At 46.3% G+C, this 13,966-nt stretch overlaps 1 protein-coding gene and 1 pseudogene across 3 annotated transcripts in view; both read right to left on the bottom strand.

Annotated features, from left to right (window-relative positions):
• Positions 1-9,291: 9,291 nt before the first annotated feature.
• LOC102996303 (scaffold protein involved in DNA repair) overlaps positions 9,292-13,966 on the bottom strand; it is a 313,877-nt gene continuing 309,202 nt past the window's right edge. For 2 of the 3 annotated variants that reach the window (XM_028500283.2, XM_028500286.2), the window contains 2 exons: positions 11,324-11,464; positions 9,292-10,336 (listed from right to left, as the gene is read on the bottom strand). In XM_028500283.2, coding sequence (XP_028356084.1) covers positions 10,297-10,336; positions 11,324-11,464 — 181 coding nt within the window. In that variant the 3' untranslated portion in view covers positions 9,292-10,296. Of the gene's footprint in view, positions 10,337-11,315; positions 11,465-13,966 lie in introns of those variants that run through there. The other variant, XM_055091033.1, reaches the window with a different exon arrangement.
• LOC112065853 (uncharacterized) lies at positions 13,036-13,136 on the bottom strand (annotated as a pseudogene).

Raw genomic sequence — 13,966 nt, 5'->3', positions numbered from 1 at the left:
CCCTCTGTGCCCTCGACCGTCTTCCGGAAGGTAGCTTGTGTCACCTTACGTCCTTTTATGTCACCCTCATACACATACGAGACAACCTCGAATCAACTAAACAAACTTTCGCCTTGACACTGAAATGCGTTTCCTTCAGAGGGGTGGCTGCCAGAGCAGACACTACCGGATGGCCCAGGAGATCGTGAGCAAGCTGACGGGAGCCACGGCGACCCCGAGATCCTGAGGAGCTTAGATAATCGGTGCCTGAACCACATCATTATGCTGGTGAGACAGGAAAACGGGGCAGTCACTTTGGAAACCACTGTGGCATAGGGCCAGCAATCCCACTTCTAGCCGTCTCCACCCAAGAGAACTGAAGACGTATGTCCATGTGTGCGTCGTGAACGTTCACAGCAGCATTACCATCCGTGACCGCCAGAAAGTAACACGCAAGCAACCCTAATGTGCATCAACTGACGAATGGATCAATAAGTCTGGTATATCCATACAACAGAGGACCAGGCAGCCACAGAAAGGAGTGAAGTACTGACACCTGATACAACACGGATGAACCTCAAAAACATGAAGCTCAGTGGAAGAAGCCAGGACGGTTCCTTTATACGAAGTGTTCAGTATATGCAAATTCACAGAGACAGAGTGCAGATTAGTGGCTGCCAGGGGCTGGAGGGTGGGGAGTGACTGCTCATGGGGAAGGCGTTTCTGTTGGGGGTGATGACACTGTTTCTGAATTAGACAGTGATGGCATCACGTCGGTCGGGCATTCTGACCTCAGAGACCACTCTCTGCTAAGAATATCCCACAAATACCTTATAGATGTGGGGTATTACTAAACATTTTCCAAGGCTAGTTCAATGAATTTCAGGACAATATTTTTCAAATTTTACTCAACAGATAGAGAAACTGAAGAAAGGAGATTAAAGACACACACCTGAAATTAAGCCTTCTGCACTATTCCTGTGAACCACTGCTTAAATTTATTATATAACTGTGAAAGATAAATTTGTAACTTTGGAAGGCCTCACATTTTGTAACTTTGGAAGGCCTCACATTTTGTAGGCTACCTGCTAGTAATATTAAAAAATGTCTTTCCTGGGCTTCCCTGGTGGCGCAGTGGTTGCGCGTCCGCCTGCCGATGCAGGGGAACCGGGTTCGCGCCCCGGTCTGGGAGGATCCCACATGCCGCGGAGCGGCTGGGCCCGTGAGCCATGGCCGCTGGGCCTGCGCGTCCGGAGCCTGTGCTCCGCAACGGGAGAGGCCGCAGCAGAGGGAGGCCCGCATACCACAAAAAAAAAAAAAAAAAAAAAAAAAAAAAAAGCCCGCATACCAAAAAAAAAAAAAAAAAAAAAAAAAAAAAAAAGTCTTTCCTAATCTAGATTCTTTCCTCAAGATCTAGGATATAAAAATATTAACTAGCACAACTTTGTATTATAAAACAAGTTCTTTGCACATTTCTGTTCTACCTCGGCAGGAAATGACACACACACACACACTCAGTTACAAGGGAAATAAGGAATTCTTGCTGCATGCTGCTATCTGGAACTGCAGACAGTTCTTAGGCTGGTCTCATTCCCAGGTGGTCCTTATCATTTCAAAAGTGTCACATGATCTACTCACCAGTGTGGAAGCAGGAACAGCCACATTCCACATAAAATCTGTCAGCCCAGGTTTTCTGACAGATGCGTATACTTTTGACCAAACGTTATCACCAGTGGGCTCTGATACGTGAGACAAACCTGCCTCCTCAGTCTATTCTATGACCATGAGCTCACATATGAAGTAGCCTCCCTTCATACACTCTTCCAAAGACAGCCTGCTGTTCCCGTTGGGAAAACTATAAAGAAAACCATGGAGGAAACCAGAGGACTGCAGTGATCTTGGGGGGATGGGGCGTCACCAGGAGGAGCACGCTGGGGGTGATGCCTGGACACCCAGCATGTTTTGTTCCTTGAATTTGGTGGTGGCTTCATGGGTGGCCCTACAGCCGTTCACTACACTCTGCAACTGGGCATCGCCCGTACGGCTGTCGTGTTTCCCCATAAAGATCTGTAAAGAAGGAGACAGGTGCGCACACACTGACGTCTGTTGCTGGGAAGTGGCAGAAACTGGAAAGGGACACCCTTAAAGATACCAAAGGGGGGCTTCCCTGGTGGCGCAGTGGTTGAGAATCCGCCTGCCAATGCAGGGGACACGGGTTCGAGCCCTGGTCTGGGAGGATCCCACATGCCGCGGAGCGGCTGGGCCCGTGAGCCACAGCTACTGAGCCTGCGCGTCTGGAGCCTGTGCTCTGCAGCAGGAGAGGCCACAACGGTGAGAGGCCCACGCACCGCGATGAAGAGTGGCCCCCGCTCGCCGCAACTGGAGAGAGCCCTCGCACAGAAACGAAGACCCAACACAGCCAAAGAATAAATAAATAAATAAATAAAATTAAAAAAAAAAAAAAAAAAAAAAAGATACCAAAGGGAAAAGCAACCATTCTTCTTTGTTTACAGACATGCCTACGTTCACGAGAAAGATGTGGAATGAACGCCAGTGGAGAGGGGAGTATCAAATTCCCTTTTCTCTTTGTGTGACTTTATTTTTACAGCAGCAACCAGTGAAAGCAGCGGCTGTACTACTACCTCCCTTGCACATAATGCTGAAATGCCTGATCTGAGGCTGCTCACAACATGCGATCCCGGTCCAGGTCCAGGGGTCTTCGGGACCATCCTCTCCACTGTCAGTGATTCTAGGGAGAGGAGCAAATTCTCTTGCTTTAAAAAAAAAAAAACAGAAATGAAAATGATCTTTCTCAAAAGTCTTATTTTCATTAATAAGTGTCTAAGCAAACAGAAAAGAAAAATGCCGAACTAGACCTGAGGCGTCAGTGTGATTATTTACTATGGACCTGACACGCCTCCTGCTCACTCAAGGTAATTCCAGCACAGACGGCTCACTGCTGCTGTTTAACAAAAACAATGGAAAACACCGAGAATCTAACATCGACACCCCTGACAAGAAATGATCAGAGTTCTGACTTGAGGGCCGGGGGTTATGACTTTAAAGCGAATGGGAAATTTACAGAAATGAATTCCCCTAAAACTGGAAGTAATTACGTGTAGGCTGTAGCACCAAAGATGCAGGCGCTGGACTCTGATGGACCGGGCTCCAGGCCCACCTCACAGATGTGCAGCCAAGTTATTACTTAGTCTCAGGAGCTTCAGGGTCTCTATTTAACAACACAATAATTTGTTTCTCAATAAAGACTAATTTATTTTGTCTTGAATTTGGTGGTGGCATCACGGGTGATGCCTGTAGTGAACTGTAGTGAACAATGCCACCACCTAATCTGCCATCTAGTTGGAGCGTTGAAGGAAAGGAAAGAGGGGCGACAGCGACAGTGAAACTTCTTCTCTTTCCACTTCCGTGTCCAACATGAAAAGACAGGCATTTCACTGGCAAACTTATAAAGATTTAAGAGTATTCTACCTATAATAAAAATGCGTAAGATTCTGCAAATTTGAGAAGGCACTTAATGAAAGCATAATTAAGTATTTGCACTTATATTTGAGATTAACAAGGAACACCCCACTTAGCTTCTGAATCACTTGACCCAGGGCCCTCACAATAACGGCTACTGCCACAGGCTGTTACCCTGAGAGAGGGAGAGAAAGAACCATACTGATGCGTGCCGTGTTCAGAGCTGCAGTCAGTCCTCAATGCTTACTTTCCAACCACGTGGCCCTAGGAGCTGGCTGGGGGCTGGGTGGCCCGACACACCACCTCCCAATTTTGAACAGAATAGCTCCACGTGGGTTTGTTATTAACACGGAGCTTCCTCTTTGGATTCTATTTTTCCAAAGTTCAAAAGTTTTAAAACTACTGGTCCCCTCCCGGTAGGTAATTATGATTTTTGTGAGAACAGTGCAGGGAGAGGGCGAGTATTGAGATCTGTCAGAGAAGGAACGAATGAAAAAGCAAAAAAAGAAAAAAAAAAATCCTGCCCATTTGCTGAATTCGAGACTTACTGTGCTGCCGGGTAAGTGCTCTAGATAAATTACTAACCTGGAGGGACGGGGCAGTTGCTTTTATGTTCTTGCATCAGCTGATCTTCCTTCTGGTTTCTTTGATCCCTGTTTTAACTAAATCTCTCTGTACTTTTTAACTCCACTGGCTTCATTACCCATTCTCTCCCATTATTATCAGATAATTGACAAGGCCAGCAATTTCCAACTGGATTTATTTTCTTTCCTGGAAAAAAATGGAACACTTCCAACTTCTAGTTATCATTCTTCTAAGTTACTCATCTTTCTCTTCCTGTTTTATTTGTAAAAACAAGACAAGAAAGACTGACATCAATGTTGGACAGAGTTTTACTTTTTAGTTAATTAGAAAAGAGAAACAAAGGAGGAGGAGGGAGGGAAGAACCACTGCTTCCGCGGTGTCTCAGGGTGTGCAGGGCCGCTTCCGTGTGTGAGCTCATCAAACCACCCAACCCCCGGGGGAGGCAGAGCTACTCGTCCTGCTGACGCTGAGGGTCAGGATGCGACTCGGCCAGTGGTTCCAAGGCCCCCACCTTCCCCTCTGCCGCCTCCGTTCAGTGAGCAGCGACGCTCCCTCCAGAAGCTCTGGCTTTGCTTCTGAACAGCAGGTCCCCTCGCGTCAGCCAGGCTGACGCAGCCAAATCACCCCAAGTGAACTGGGTTCTACTTTGTCCCCCAGTCACTGGGGAAGGTGGTGGAGCAAGGGGGTAGACCTGAGCCACTTCTAAGATTGCTACTGAAAGAATTTTTATATGGCCAAGAACTACTGTGACACTTTGCTTTGGTTCAGACTTCATCATTTATTTCTTAGTCAGGTTTTTACTGAATGCTCTACTAACTGCTACGGAGGACATGAGGACACGAAGCTAAATAACACTTGGCTCCAGCACGACAGTCTATTTTTGGTCAAAAGATAACAGGAATGAACGTATGGGTGGGAACGTGCTCTTCCATGGGTGTCTGCCTAGCAACCAGATGAACCTACAAGTCACACCCTGAAGGCCTTCTCGGCGAAGCCCCACCCACCCCGGCAAACATCTTCTTAGACTGTCAACGCTTCCCCACTGGAAAGTCAGACTGAACTGTGACCTCATCCCTGCGTCCACACCCGGGTGCTGTGTTAACGAATGACTGATGGAGAGAGACACGCGAGGACCGGTCAGGGCACAACTTCTTCACCTAACTGAGGACAGGGGGAATTTATTTTTATTGGATAGTTTTTGAAACACTATGAGGGCAGTAATCTTGACAATAGGTAACGCTTGGCCTACGCAGTTCAAAGGACTCTTTCAGGAGGTCTTCGGTTCTCTCTCCTCCTCTTCCTGTGATCAACCTGGTAGGTGTGTCAAGCCTTTTGTAATCTGCTGGTTTTCCCCTTTGTCAAGGTCTCTGTCACTGATTAGGTAGATAGATATAAAATAGTTTTCTTAAGGATTGTTCATTGAACAATAAAGGTAATAACTGATTTAGAGGGGTGCCCATTTTACTAAACATATGTCCTAATTTCCCTAAAATAACCCTTATGGTTAAGGTTAAATAATCGGCATTGGCTTTCTGAGCCCCTATTCCCTAGTTGGGTCTTTTTGAGATACATGAAATTATGCCCAGATGTTCCATTTAGAAACTATTCTTCTCCAACTGGACTTATGAAACATTTGTAGTTGTTTTTATAACTCAGTGCAAACACTTTTTAGGCAGTCAGCTCATCCCCGCCACTTGAAGGACTGAGGTGAAATTCACACAACATAAAATTAACCATTTTAAAGTGTGCAGCTCAGTGGCATTTAGCACACGCACAGTGTCGTCCAGCTCCAGAAGAGCGCCGCCACCCCATCGACCCTGTGCCCGTCAGCGGTCACTCCCTGCTCCCCGCCTCCTGGCGACCACCAACCTGCGTCCTGTCGCCATGGGTTTGTCTGTTCTGTTCGTTTCATATAAACGGGACCCTACAAGGTGTGGCCTTTTGTGTGGGCTTCTTTCACTCAGCACCATGTTTCACACGGGTCAGTGCTTCGTTCTTTTGGGCAGTTCTTTGAGTGTCATCGGTTTCAGGACTTAGTACATTCTCTTGCAGTGACATTTTACTCTCCTGCCATTAACCTGGGTGGTGAACCTACCAGGAACAATTTTATTTTTCAAAATGATGAAAGAATTCTTAAGTATGTCCCTTAAAAGAGGGTTTCCAACCACAGCAATGAGCAAAGAGATTCTGGACCTCAAACCCCAAGGGAACTATGTCTCTTTAAGAGGCAGCCTTTTTGAAGAGGGGAAATCCAAGGAAGGAAATTGCCACTGAAGTTTCTTTCCCCAGGAGAGCTCTCCCACTGCTTATTTCCTGTTAAAGGAGCAACTGAGGTGATGCCTCAACAACGACCCTAACCCACACGCATCGATTCGTGCTGGACGACTCCTAAAACCCCCTCTGCTGCACCCCCATGCACGTGGGTCACACGGGGTCTCCCAGGAGACCAACGCCCTGGTGCCCAAAGTCACAGCGGAGCCTGACCTGACCGCTGACCAGTCACCCTCACCTGTTCCAGGCCCTCCTCCATAAGATGGGATCCCATCCTGATAAAGTGCTTTCACAACAAGCTCAGGCGAGGCGTTTTACCCCCTAGACTTATTAGTGAGGAGGACCCAGGGTCTTGAGTCCAAGGTGCACAAAAGGCACGTGGTCCCCACCCTGCACGGGACACTGGTCTTGGGACCAACTTAGTCTCTATACTTCCCACTAAAATTAAGCACCAATAATTACTGCTCAGAAAGTACAAGTGTACACCTTCAAATCTTGTTGAGGAAAATCTAAGATGAACCCAAGCAAACAACGAATGTCCATTCCGCAAATACTTATATGAGCCTCTCGAGTGCCAGGAATTGAGCCACATACAGGAAATACAATGGTGAGCGAGAAACAGAGCCTTATGATGAGCAGGCCAGCCTGAAACACTGGCCCCGAGGCATTCTAATCCACAATGGTCTACACCATGCCGAGGGGCAAGACCAGGTCTGTATGTCAATAAGCCACTGGGACTCAGAGCTGAGCAGCTGGGACGCAGCGCAGGCCAGCTGGGGGAGCCGTCCCAGGGCTCCTCAGACAACTGTTAACGCTTGCATAGTATTACTAAAATGTCACTCAAGTTTACATGACAATATACCCCTCTGGTGGGACACAGGTCGTGAGAATCCCACACAGCCCTGAGCACGGGGCCCAAAGCAGCGGCTGCAAGAGACAGAGGCGCCTTAGGGAGACCAGCCGCGAGGGGAGCGGGAGCTGAAGTCCTGGGGGAGCGGGAGAGCGCTCGGCGCCCGCCCCCCCCCCCCCCCCGCCCCCGACAGACCAACGGCCCTAAGGGCAGCGGGCTGCGGGCAGCACGGCGGCAGCACGCTAACTAAGCCTGGCTTCTAATTTAAAGTTTATCAGTACTGAATCTGTTACCTTTAAAACGAAAGCTGGCATTTAAACAGTAACTATTAATCGGACCATTCTCTGAAACACACCCCCCTCGACGTGCCCAGCCCCTCACCCGATCCTCAAAGCTGACCAGAAGGACCCGCCCCAGGGGGTGAGTGGACGGCCAGATCGGGGGGCCGCGTCCTCCCGCCCTCCTGTCCTCAGCCCCAGGCCCCTCCTGTTCCCTCCAGGGTTCCCAAATCTGAGCCCGCCAAGTGGGCTGCTCTGTAACTGGCACTCCCCGGTTCGTGTCTCTCGGGACCTCCTCCTGGCTCTCCTGCTGGTCCATGAGCTCTGGGTGGAAGGGGCTATTTTACACTCCTGGCATCACCACAGCTCCCAGGAGAGCACCACCCACCCTCCTGGCCCCCGTGGCTACCGGGAGTTAAAAATCAGTGGTGATGTGTTCTTCCTTCTCCTGCCCTCAACTGCTGCAGAAGTTTCCAAATCCGCACCCCTGCCTAATCCCTCCTTCTATTTCAAATCTATTAAAAATACAAGAGTAGAATAATCTTAACTCTATTTTCATTTTTATTTCCTCTTCTTTCTTTCTCTCAAAAACTCCTAGGGGCCCTAATTTTCTCTTGGATCAATGCAGAATCCCTAATAATAGGATTTAAGCCTTTGTCTAGCTGACTTTTTATTTCAGTATATTGTGGTTTCAGATAAATCCCCCAAATCTAGCACAGCAGCAACTAACCAGGGGCATGGCACAAAGAGGTCCTAAATATTTAACGAATAAATGACTGAATTATACTTTCTCCTAATCCTACTTTTATGTCTTCACAGATAACATCTTACCAATTTGGGGAAAAGACCAGCCATTTAAGGCCCCATCACTTAAAGCAACACCCGCCCCGATCCCTGGGCAGGTCTAGTCCCCAGTTCAAAAGGAGGCAATTCATGGTCAAAGATCTTGTTAGTGGCTTCCCTGTCATTCTCAGCACTCAGACAGACCCCTCTGTATACGGTGAGCGCTGACTAAATGCTCTGCAACAGTCTTCTCCAGGGCGTTACTCTTAAAGAGAGCTAAATAAAACAGTCACCTATACATTAATAATGTATCTTAGACAGATTAGTGGCTTTTGTTTTAATAAGTAGGGACATAAGTATTAGCAGGACTTTGAATTGAAAGAGGTTCCTCTCCCCTGCAAAAAATATGCTAACTATATTTTCCATACTTACAGGATTAAGATACTTCAGAAAATTTCTTTTTTCCCCTCAGTATTACCCTATCACATAAAAATAAGAGCACATAAGAATCAGCAATAAAAAGATAAAGCTCATACACAGAACTAAGACACCAAAGTAAAGTGAGTTTTCAGCCTGCCTGACCTGTAAACTGTTGCAGAGGCCACCTGGGAGGACAAAGGTCAGGGGACACGCCTCAGCCCCTGGACAAACAGCCTGGAGTCCTCCAGGGACGCAGAGAGCCAGGGAGAGGCACATGCCTCAGCAGTGTTGTTTTAAAATGGTCTTTTCCTTTACATCCAGGATATTCTTCTGACTCTTCTCACCCTAACGAGTCAGTATGGACACACGACTCCAAAAAGCAGTCAGAGAAATGCAGCAGACATGACAGCTGTTTTCCTGCAACTCTGCCTAAGGCGGCAGGTGAACAGGGTGGGACGCCCTGCACAGGCCCAGCCCCAAGGCCGCCAGTCCACCCAAAGCGCCACGGGGAGCAGTGATTTCCGTCACTGTGACTGTGTACCAGATGAGACCAGGGAGCTAAGGTTTCAAAGGCTCCACGATCAGCCCAAACGTAAAACTATCTTCCAACTGGCAAAAAAGTAATTTTCTATATTAGATATTGGAATTATATAATTATAATTAATGATTTTAGCTTGAATTCTGGGAACTAAGTGTATTTCGTTAAGGTTTATGAGAAATATATTTTGCTAAGGTTTATGAGAGTTGCTATGAAACACAATAATTTTGGGGAAAACGAAGAGACGCTTTGTGTTTACTGGGCCGTGGATGGATGACTGACAGTGGATGATGTCACTAATAGGCAATTATAACAGTCAGCATTCCAAAACTATTTAATAATTTGTTTTGAAGAAATACAGCTTCCAAAAGAACAAAAAGACAATCTTAATATTTATTTGGATAGTTGCATGCCAGAATAAAGTTAAATACATAGGATAAAGAAATTAATTCCAACCTTAAAAAGTATCCAATACTTAGTCAAATTTTAGTCCAACTTAAAAATGGAATGGGTTCCAAAAGTTTGTAAATGAATTATTCAGAATAGTCAGTGCACTTCCCGTGGGAAACACATTTCCTATGGCAATGTTGTAGACAGTAGTAAGGCTTTCAGTGTACCCCACAAAAACCAGATTAAACATTAGGTACACATATGGCTGTACAGCATCATCGTAGCAGAGCATGTACTTTACAGAGCAAAGCCCCCGGACCCCTCCCGGCTCTGTCAGCCCCCAGGAGTATTTCCCTGGAGTTGGGTCCCGCAGTCGCCAGCAGGAAGTGCGTCCCCAGAGTGGACTCCTCTGGCCTGCAGGACACCAGGACACCTGCCAGCTGGAGGGGCTCCACTGAGGCACCCGAGATGGGGAGCCCCAGTACCCCGGCGTGCTCAGGTGTGAGGCTGGTGCCGAATGTACGTCGGGGAGGTCTACACGGCCCCGGTGGGGTTAATGCCGTCAGGCCAACGTCAGAGCAGCACCTCACTTACCACAACTACACACGGTCTTTCCAGATGCTTGTGATTCTGAATCGGAGGACTACATGGGGTTCAGCCTTCAAAACGATAAGGTTCATGTGACCCAATTAAGCTTTCCAAATATCTGGGCAGCTCCCTCCCTAATCCATAAGGCAATTACACTGTAATACAGCCTCCCTCCTGGAAGCAAAAGGAAGCATTTGTTACAAGGCGAGTGTACATGAATCAATGCAGGGCTCACAAGGGGTCTGTCCTTCAGGAAGACAGGGTCCTGGGTGGAGCCGCCACTCAGCGGCACGGCGCCACGTGAGACACAGATGCGGCACAGGGCGGGGCCGGGGAAAGTGGGCTGCCAGTCACGAGACATGCGGGGCGGCGCTCACAGTTTAGAGAGACCAGGGCTGGAAGGGCCGGTATGCAGACCACTGGACTAGGAGCAGCGCATACGCTAAGGGCTCCTCCCGAGGGCTCCTCCCTCAGGCACTGTTACAAGCTCAGACAGTGCTCTAAGTAAAACAGTAGCATTAAGACAGCTAAAATTACACACTATTTGAGGAGAGAGGCTACGATGAGAGAAACCCAAATTCACCGTTTACACTAATTCTCTATGCGACTGGATCGTTCCACTGAAAAGGTTTCTTCTGCTCCCTAATTCACAGATTAAGATGCTCACTGGAGTGGAACAACCCACGCTGGGGCCAGATCTATGTATCACCGCCACCCAAAACAACATCTAGCGCGAGGAGCCGCGAAACTTGACAGAAAACAAGCTTTCTTGCTATGAAAAGCAAAAAACGTGACTAAAATTAAGAGTTTTGCTTAAAGCTTATAAAATGCCTTTTCACTAAATTATATTTTCATTTACATAAACTGACTCATGCAAAGCTGCCTTATTAGTATAGATAAGGAAAAATAAAGAAAAAACTTGAGAATTAAAATACCTATATATGACATTTTTAATCCTAATTTTAATAAAATTGTGAATCACTAAACCGGCATAATTATTTTTGTTGTCAATTATAATTTTTCTCCCATAAGTACTTTATGGGCTCCACCCAACTCCTGGCCTTGTCTTAGAGGCAGACTCTAGGATCCTAGTTTACTGTCTTTAAAAATGAAATTACAGATGTTACTGTAGCAAACTGAATGCTACTGTGGTGTCCTCACCTTCCTCTGGTGACCTTTTGCAGAACCTTCATTCCAGCCAGCCTGCAGGACTTGCCCTCCAAATCCCTGTCCTTCAGGACGGCGCCCTCCAAGTGCACCTCACTGAAGAGTCCGAGGGCATCTTGCACGAGAAGGCAGACTCTACAAAAAAGGATCCACATTTGCTCTTTTAGGAGACAGTTTTTGATTCAGTACAAAGACCAGAATTTCCTTCTCCTTCACTAGAAATCCACTGTAGATCCACTGTAGAAATCTACTTCCATTTAAAACATTTCAAATTATGTTTTATCAAACACTAATATTCAAAGATATTAATAGGTATTCCTTGAAAACTATCACCAAAATGCTGCTAGTAATAACTTTTCTAAAATTTACTTCATCAGATCTATGGAGAAAAAAATATACTGAAATCACATACAATTATTACTATGTTCAATTCTTCTTGCAATATGATATTTTATACCCAAGAACACCAGGAAATATCCCTGACTGCTCGCCTGATGCCCGTATGGTTTTAGTCTGTTCAGGAGCGATATGTAGCAGGTGGCACCCAGAAGAATGTCCTATCTATCTTAAAGATATTAGTCTTAACATTTCCATATGTGTGACGTTATTTAATATGTTGTGGCTATAAGACATTTATATACTACAAACTCATTTCTCATGGTTGACTGGAAAAAGAAAATCTTACACAAAAAGTAGGGTTCTGTGGCTTACAATTAGGTCTGGATCAAACAAGTGAAAAGCTAGAAATCTTCAAAATGAAGACGAACAATGGTGGCCTTTGGATTTTACAAAAATGAGGAGCTGAGTTGCCTAAAGTAGAAAAATTGATGTTCAATCCTACTGACTTAACCTCAGGATTTAAAGGTCAAAAAGAAAGTGTGATGTAAGTTATTTGTTTCTTCCAGAATTTTGAATATTGTCCCACTGCCTTCTAGTCTTCCACTGTTTCTAACGAGAAGTCCCTTGTTACACGAGGAGTCACTTCTCACTTGCTGCTTTCAAGACTTTATCTTTGGTTTTTCAACATTTTGACTATGACGTATTTGGGTATGTCTCTTTTTAGGTTTATCCTACTACAAGTTCATAGAGTTTCTTGGATGTGTAAAGTTTTCCAGTCCAATTTGAGCCATTTTCAGCCATTATTACTCCAAATATCTTTTCTGTACCCTCCCCCACTCCCCTGCCCTTCCGGCGCTCCCATTACATGTGTATTGGTGCACTTAATGGTATTCCACATTTCTGAGGTTCATTCTTTTCTCCCCTTAGAATATTTATTTGTCATTTGTGAGATTTCCATAACAGTGCAGAGATAATCATGGTATGTTTTAATTCTTCATAAAGACTGAGTTTTTTTTGTTTTTTTTTTTGTGGTACACGGGCATCTCACTGTTGTGGCCTCTCCCGTTGCGGAGCACAGGCTCCGGACACGCAGGCTCAGCGGCCACGGCTCACGGGCCCAGCCGCTCCGCGGCATGTGGGATCTTCCCGGACCCGGGCACGAACCCGCGTCCCCTGCATCGGCAGGCGGACTCTCAACCACTGCGCCGCCAGGGAGGCCCCAGACTGAGTTATTAAAAAGTCTTCACAAGCATTTTTTTAATTGCTAAAATACTCTGCAGTCATCAATTTGAGATTAAGTTTTAACATCTTATTGAAATTACAATCCTCTTTTCTTGGGGAAGAGTTTTAAGTTTGACAAAGGGCTTACAAATATGTAATGCTTCCCAAACCTGCGTGTCTTGTGCACAGGGGCTATGCTACTCTCTGTATGTTCCAATTTTGGTGTAAGTGCTGTCAAAGTGAGCACTTTTCATTCTGCCTTTCTCTCCTTCGGGCTGCACTAGCTCCACTATTCTAGATCCAAGTCCATGGATTCTTTCTTCTTCCAGCTCAAATCTACCGTTGAGCCGATCTAGTGAATTTTTCATATCAGTTATGATACTTCCCAACTCCAGAGTTTCCATTTGGTTCTTTCCATTTTGTGTCCTTTTACTGATATCCTCCTTTTGATTAGACTCTGTCATCTACACACCGTAATCCGGAGACATGGTTCCCTCTGCTCTTTGAACGTATTTATAATGGCTGTTTTGAAATCTCTGTCTGCTAAGTCCAACATCTGGGTCCTTCAAAAGCGGCTTCTATCATCTGCTTTTTCTTCCCTCATGTATGGTCACGCTTCCCTGTTTCTCTGCAAACCTTGCGATTTTTGGTTGACAGCTGGGCATGCTGCACAGTAAACTGTGGCAACTCTGGATCCTGATTCCTCTCGCCAAGGGTCGATGACGTAGTTTACTCACTTGCTCAGTGACCTGTCGGAACAGCTTTTCCCTGCAGGCTGCAGTCTCTGATGGTCCTGCTCCGACTGTCTTCTTGTTTTTATCTTTTCACATGGCTACCTAGAGGCTGTCCCTAGGTCAGCGAAGCCACTTATTAGTGAAAGGTTGTGCCTGAGCCTCCTTAGCCAGTCAGACTTTTAATCTTTACCACTGGACATGTGTGTCTTGGAGGTTGATCTCATAGTTCAAGGAGTGCAGGTTTTTGCCCTCATCCCTCTCCTTCGGCCACAGCTCATATTTCCCCTCCCTAATCACACCTGGGAAGGTGTGACCATGGGCAGGTCACACGGCCAGACCTGTG

Source organism: Physeter macrocephalus, chromosome 15 (assembly GCF_002837175.3).
Source record: "Physeter macrocephalus isolate SW-GA chromosome 15, ASM283717v5, whole genome shotgun sequence".
Lineage (NCBI taxonomy): Eukaryota > Metazoa > Chordata > Mammalia > Artiodactyla > Physeteridae > Physeter > Physeter macrocephalus.
The sequence above is the reverse complement of the archived record's forward strand: the minus strand, read 5'-3'. Positions and strand labels throughout refer to the sequence as shown.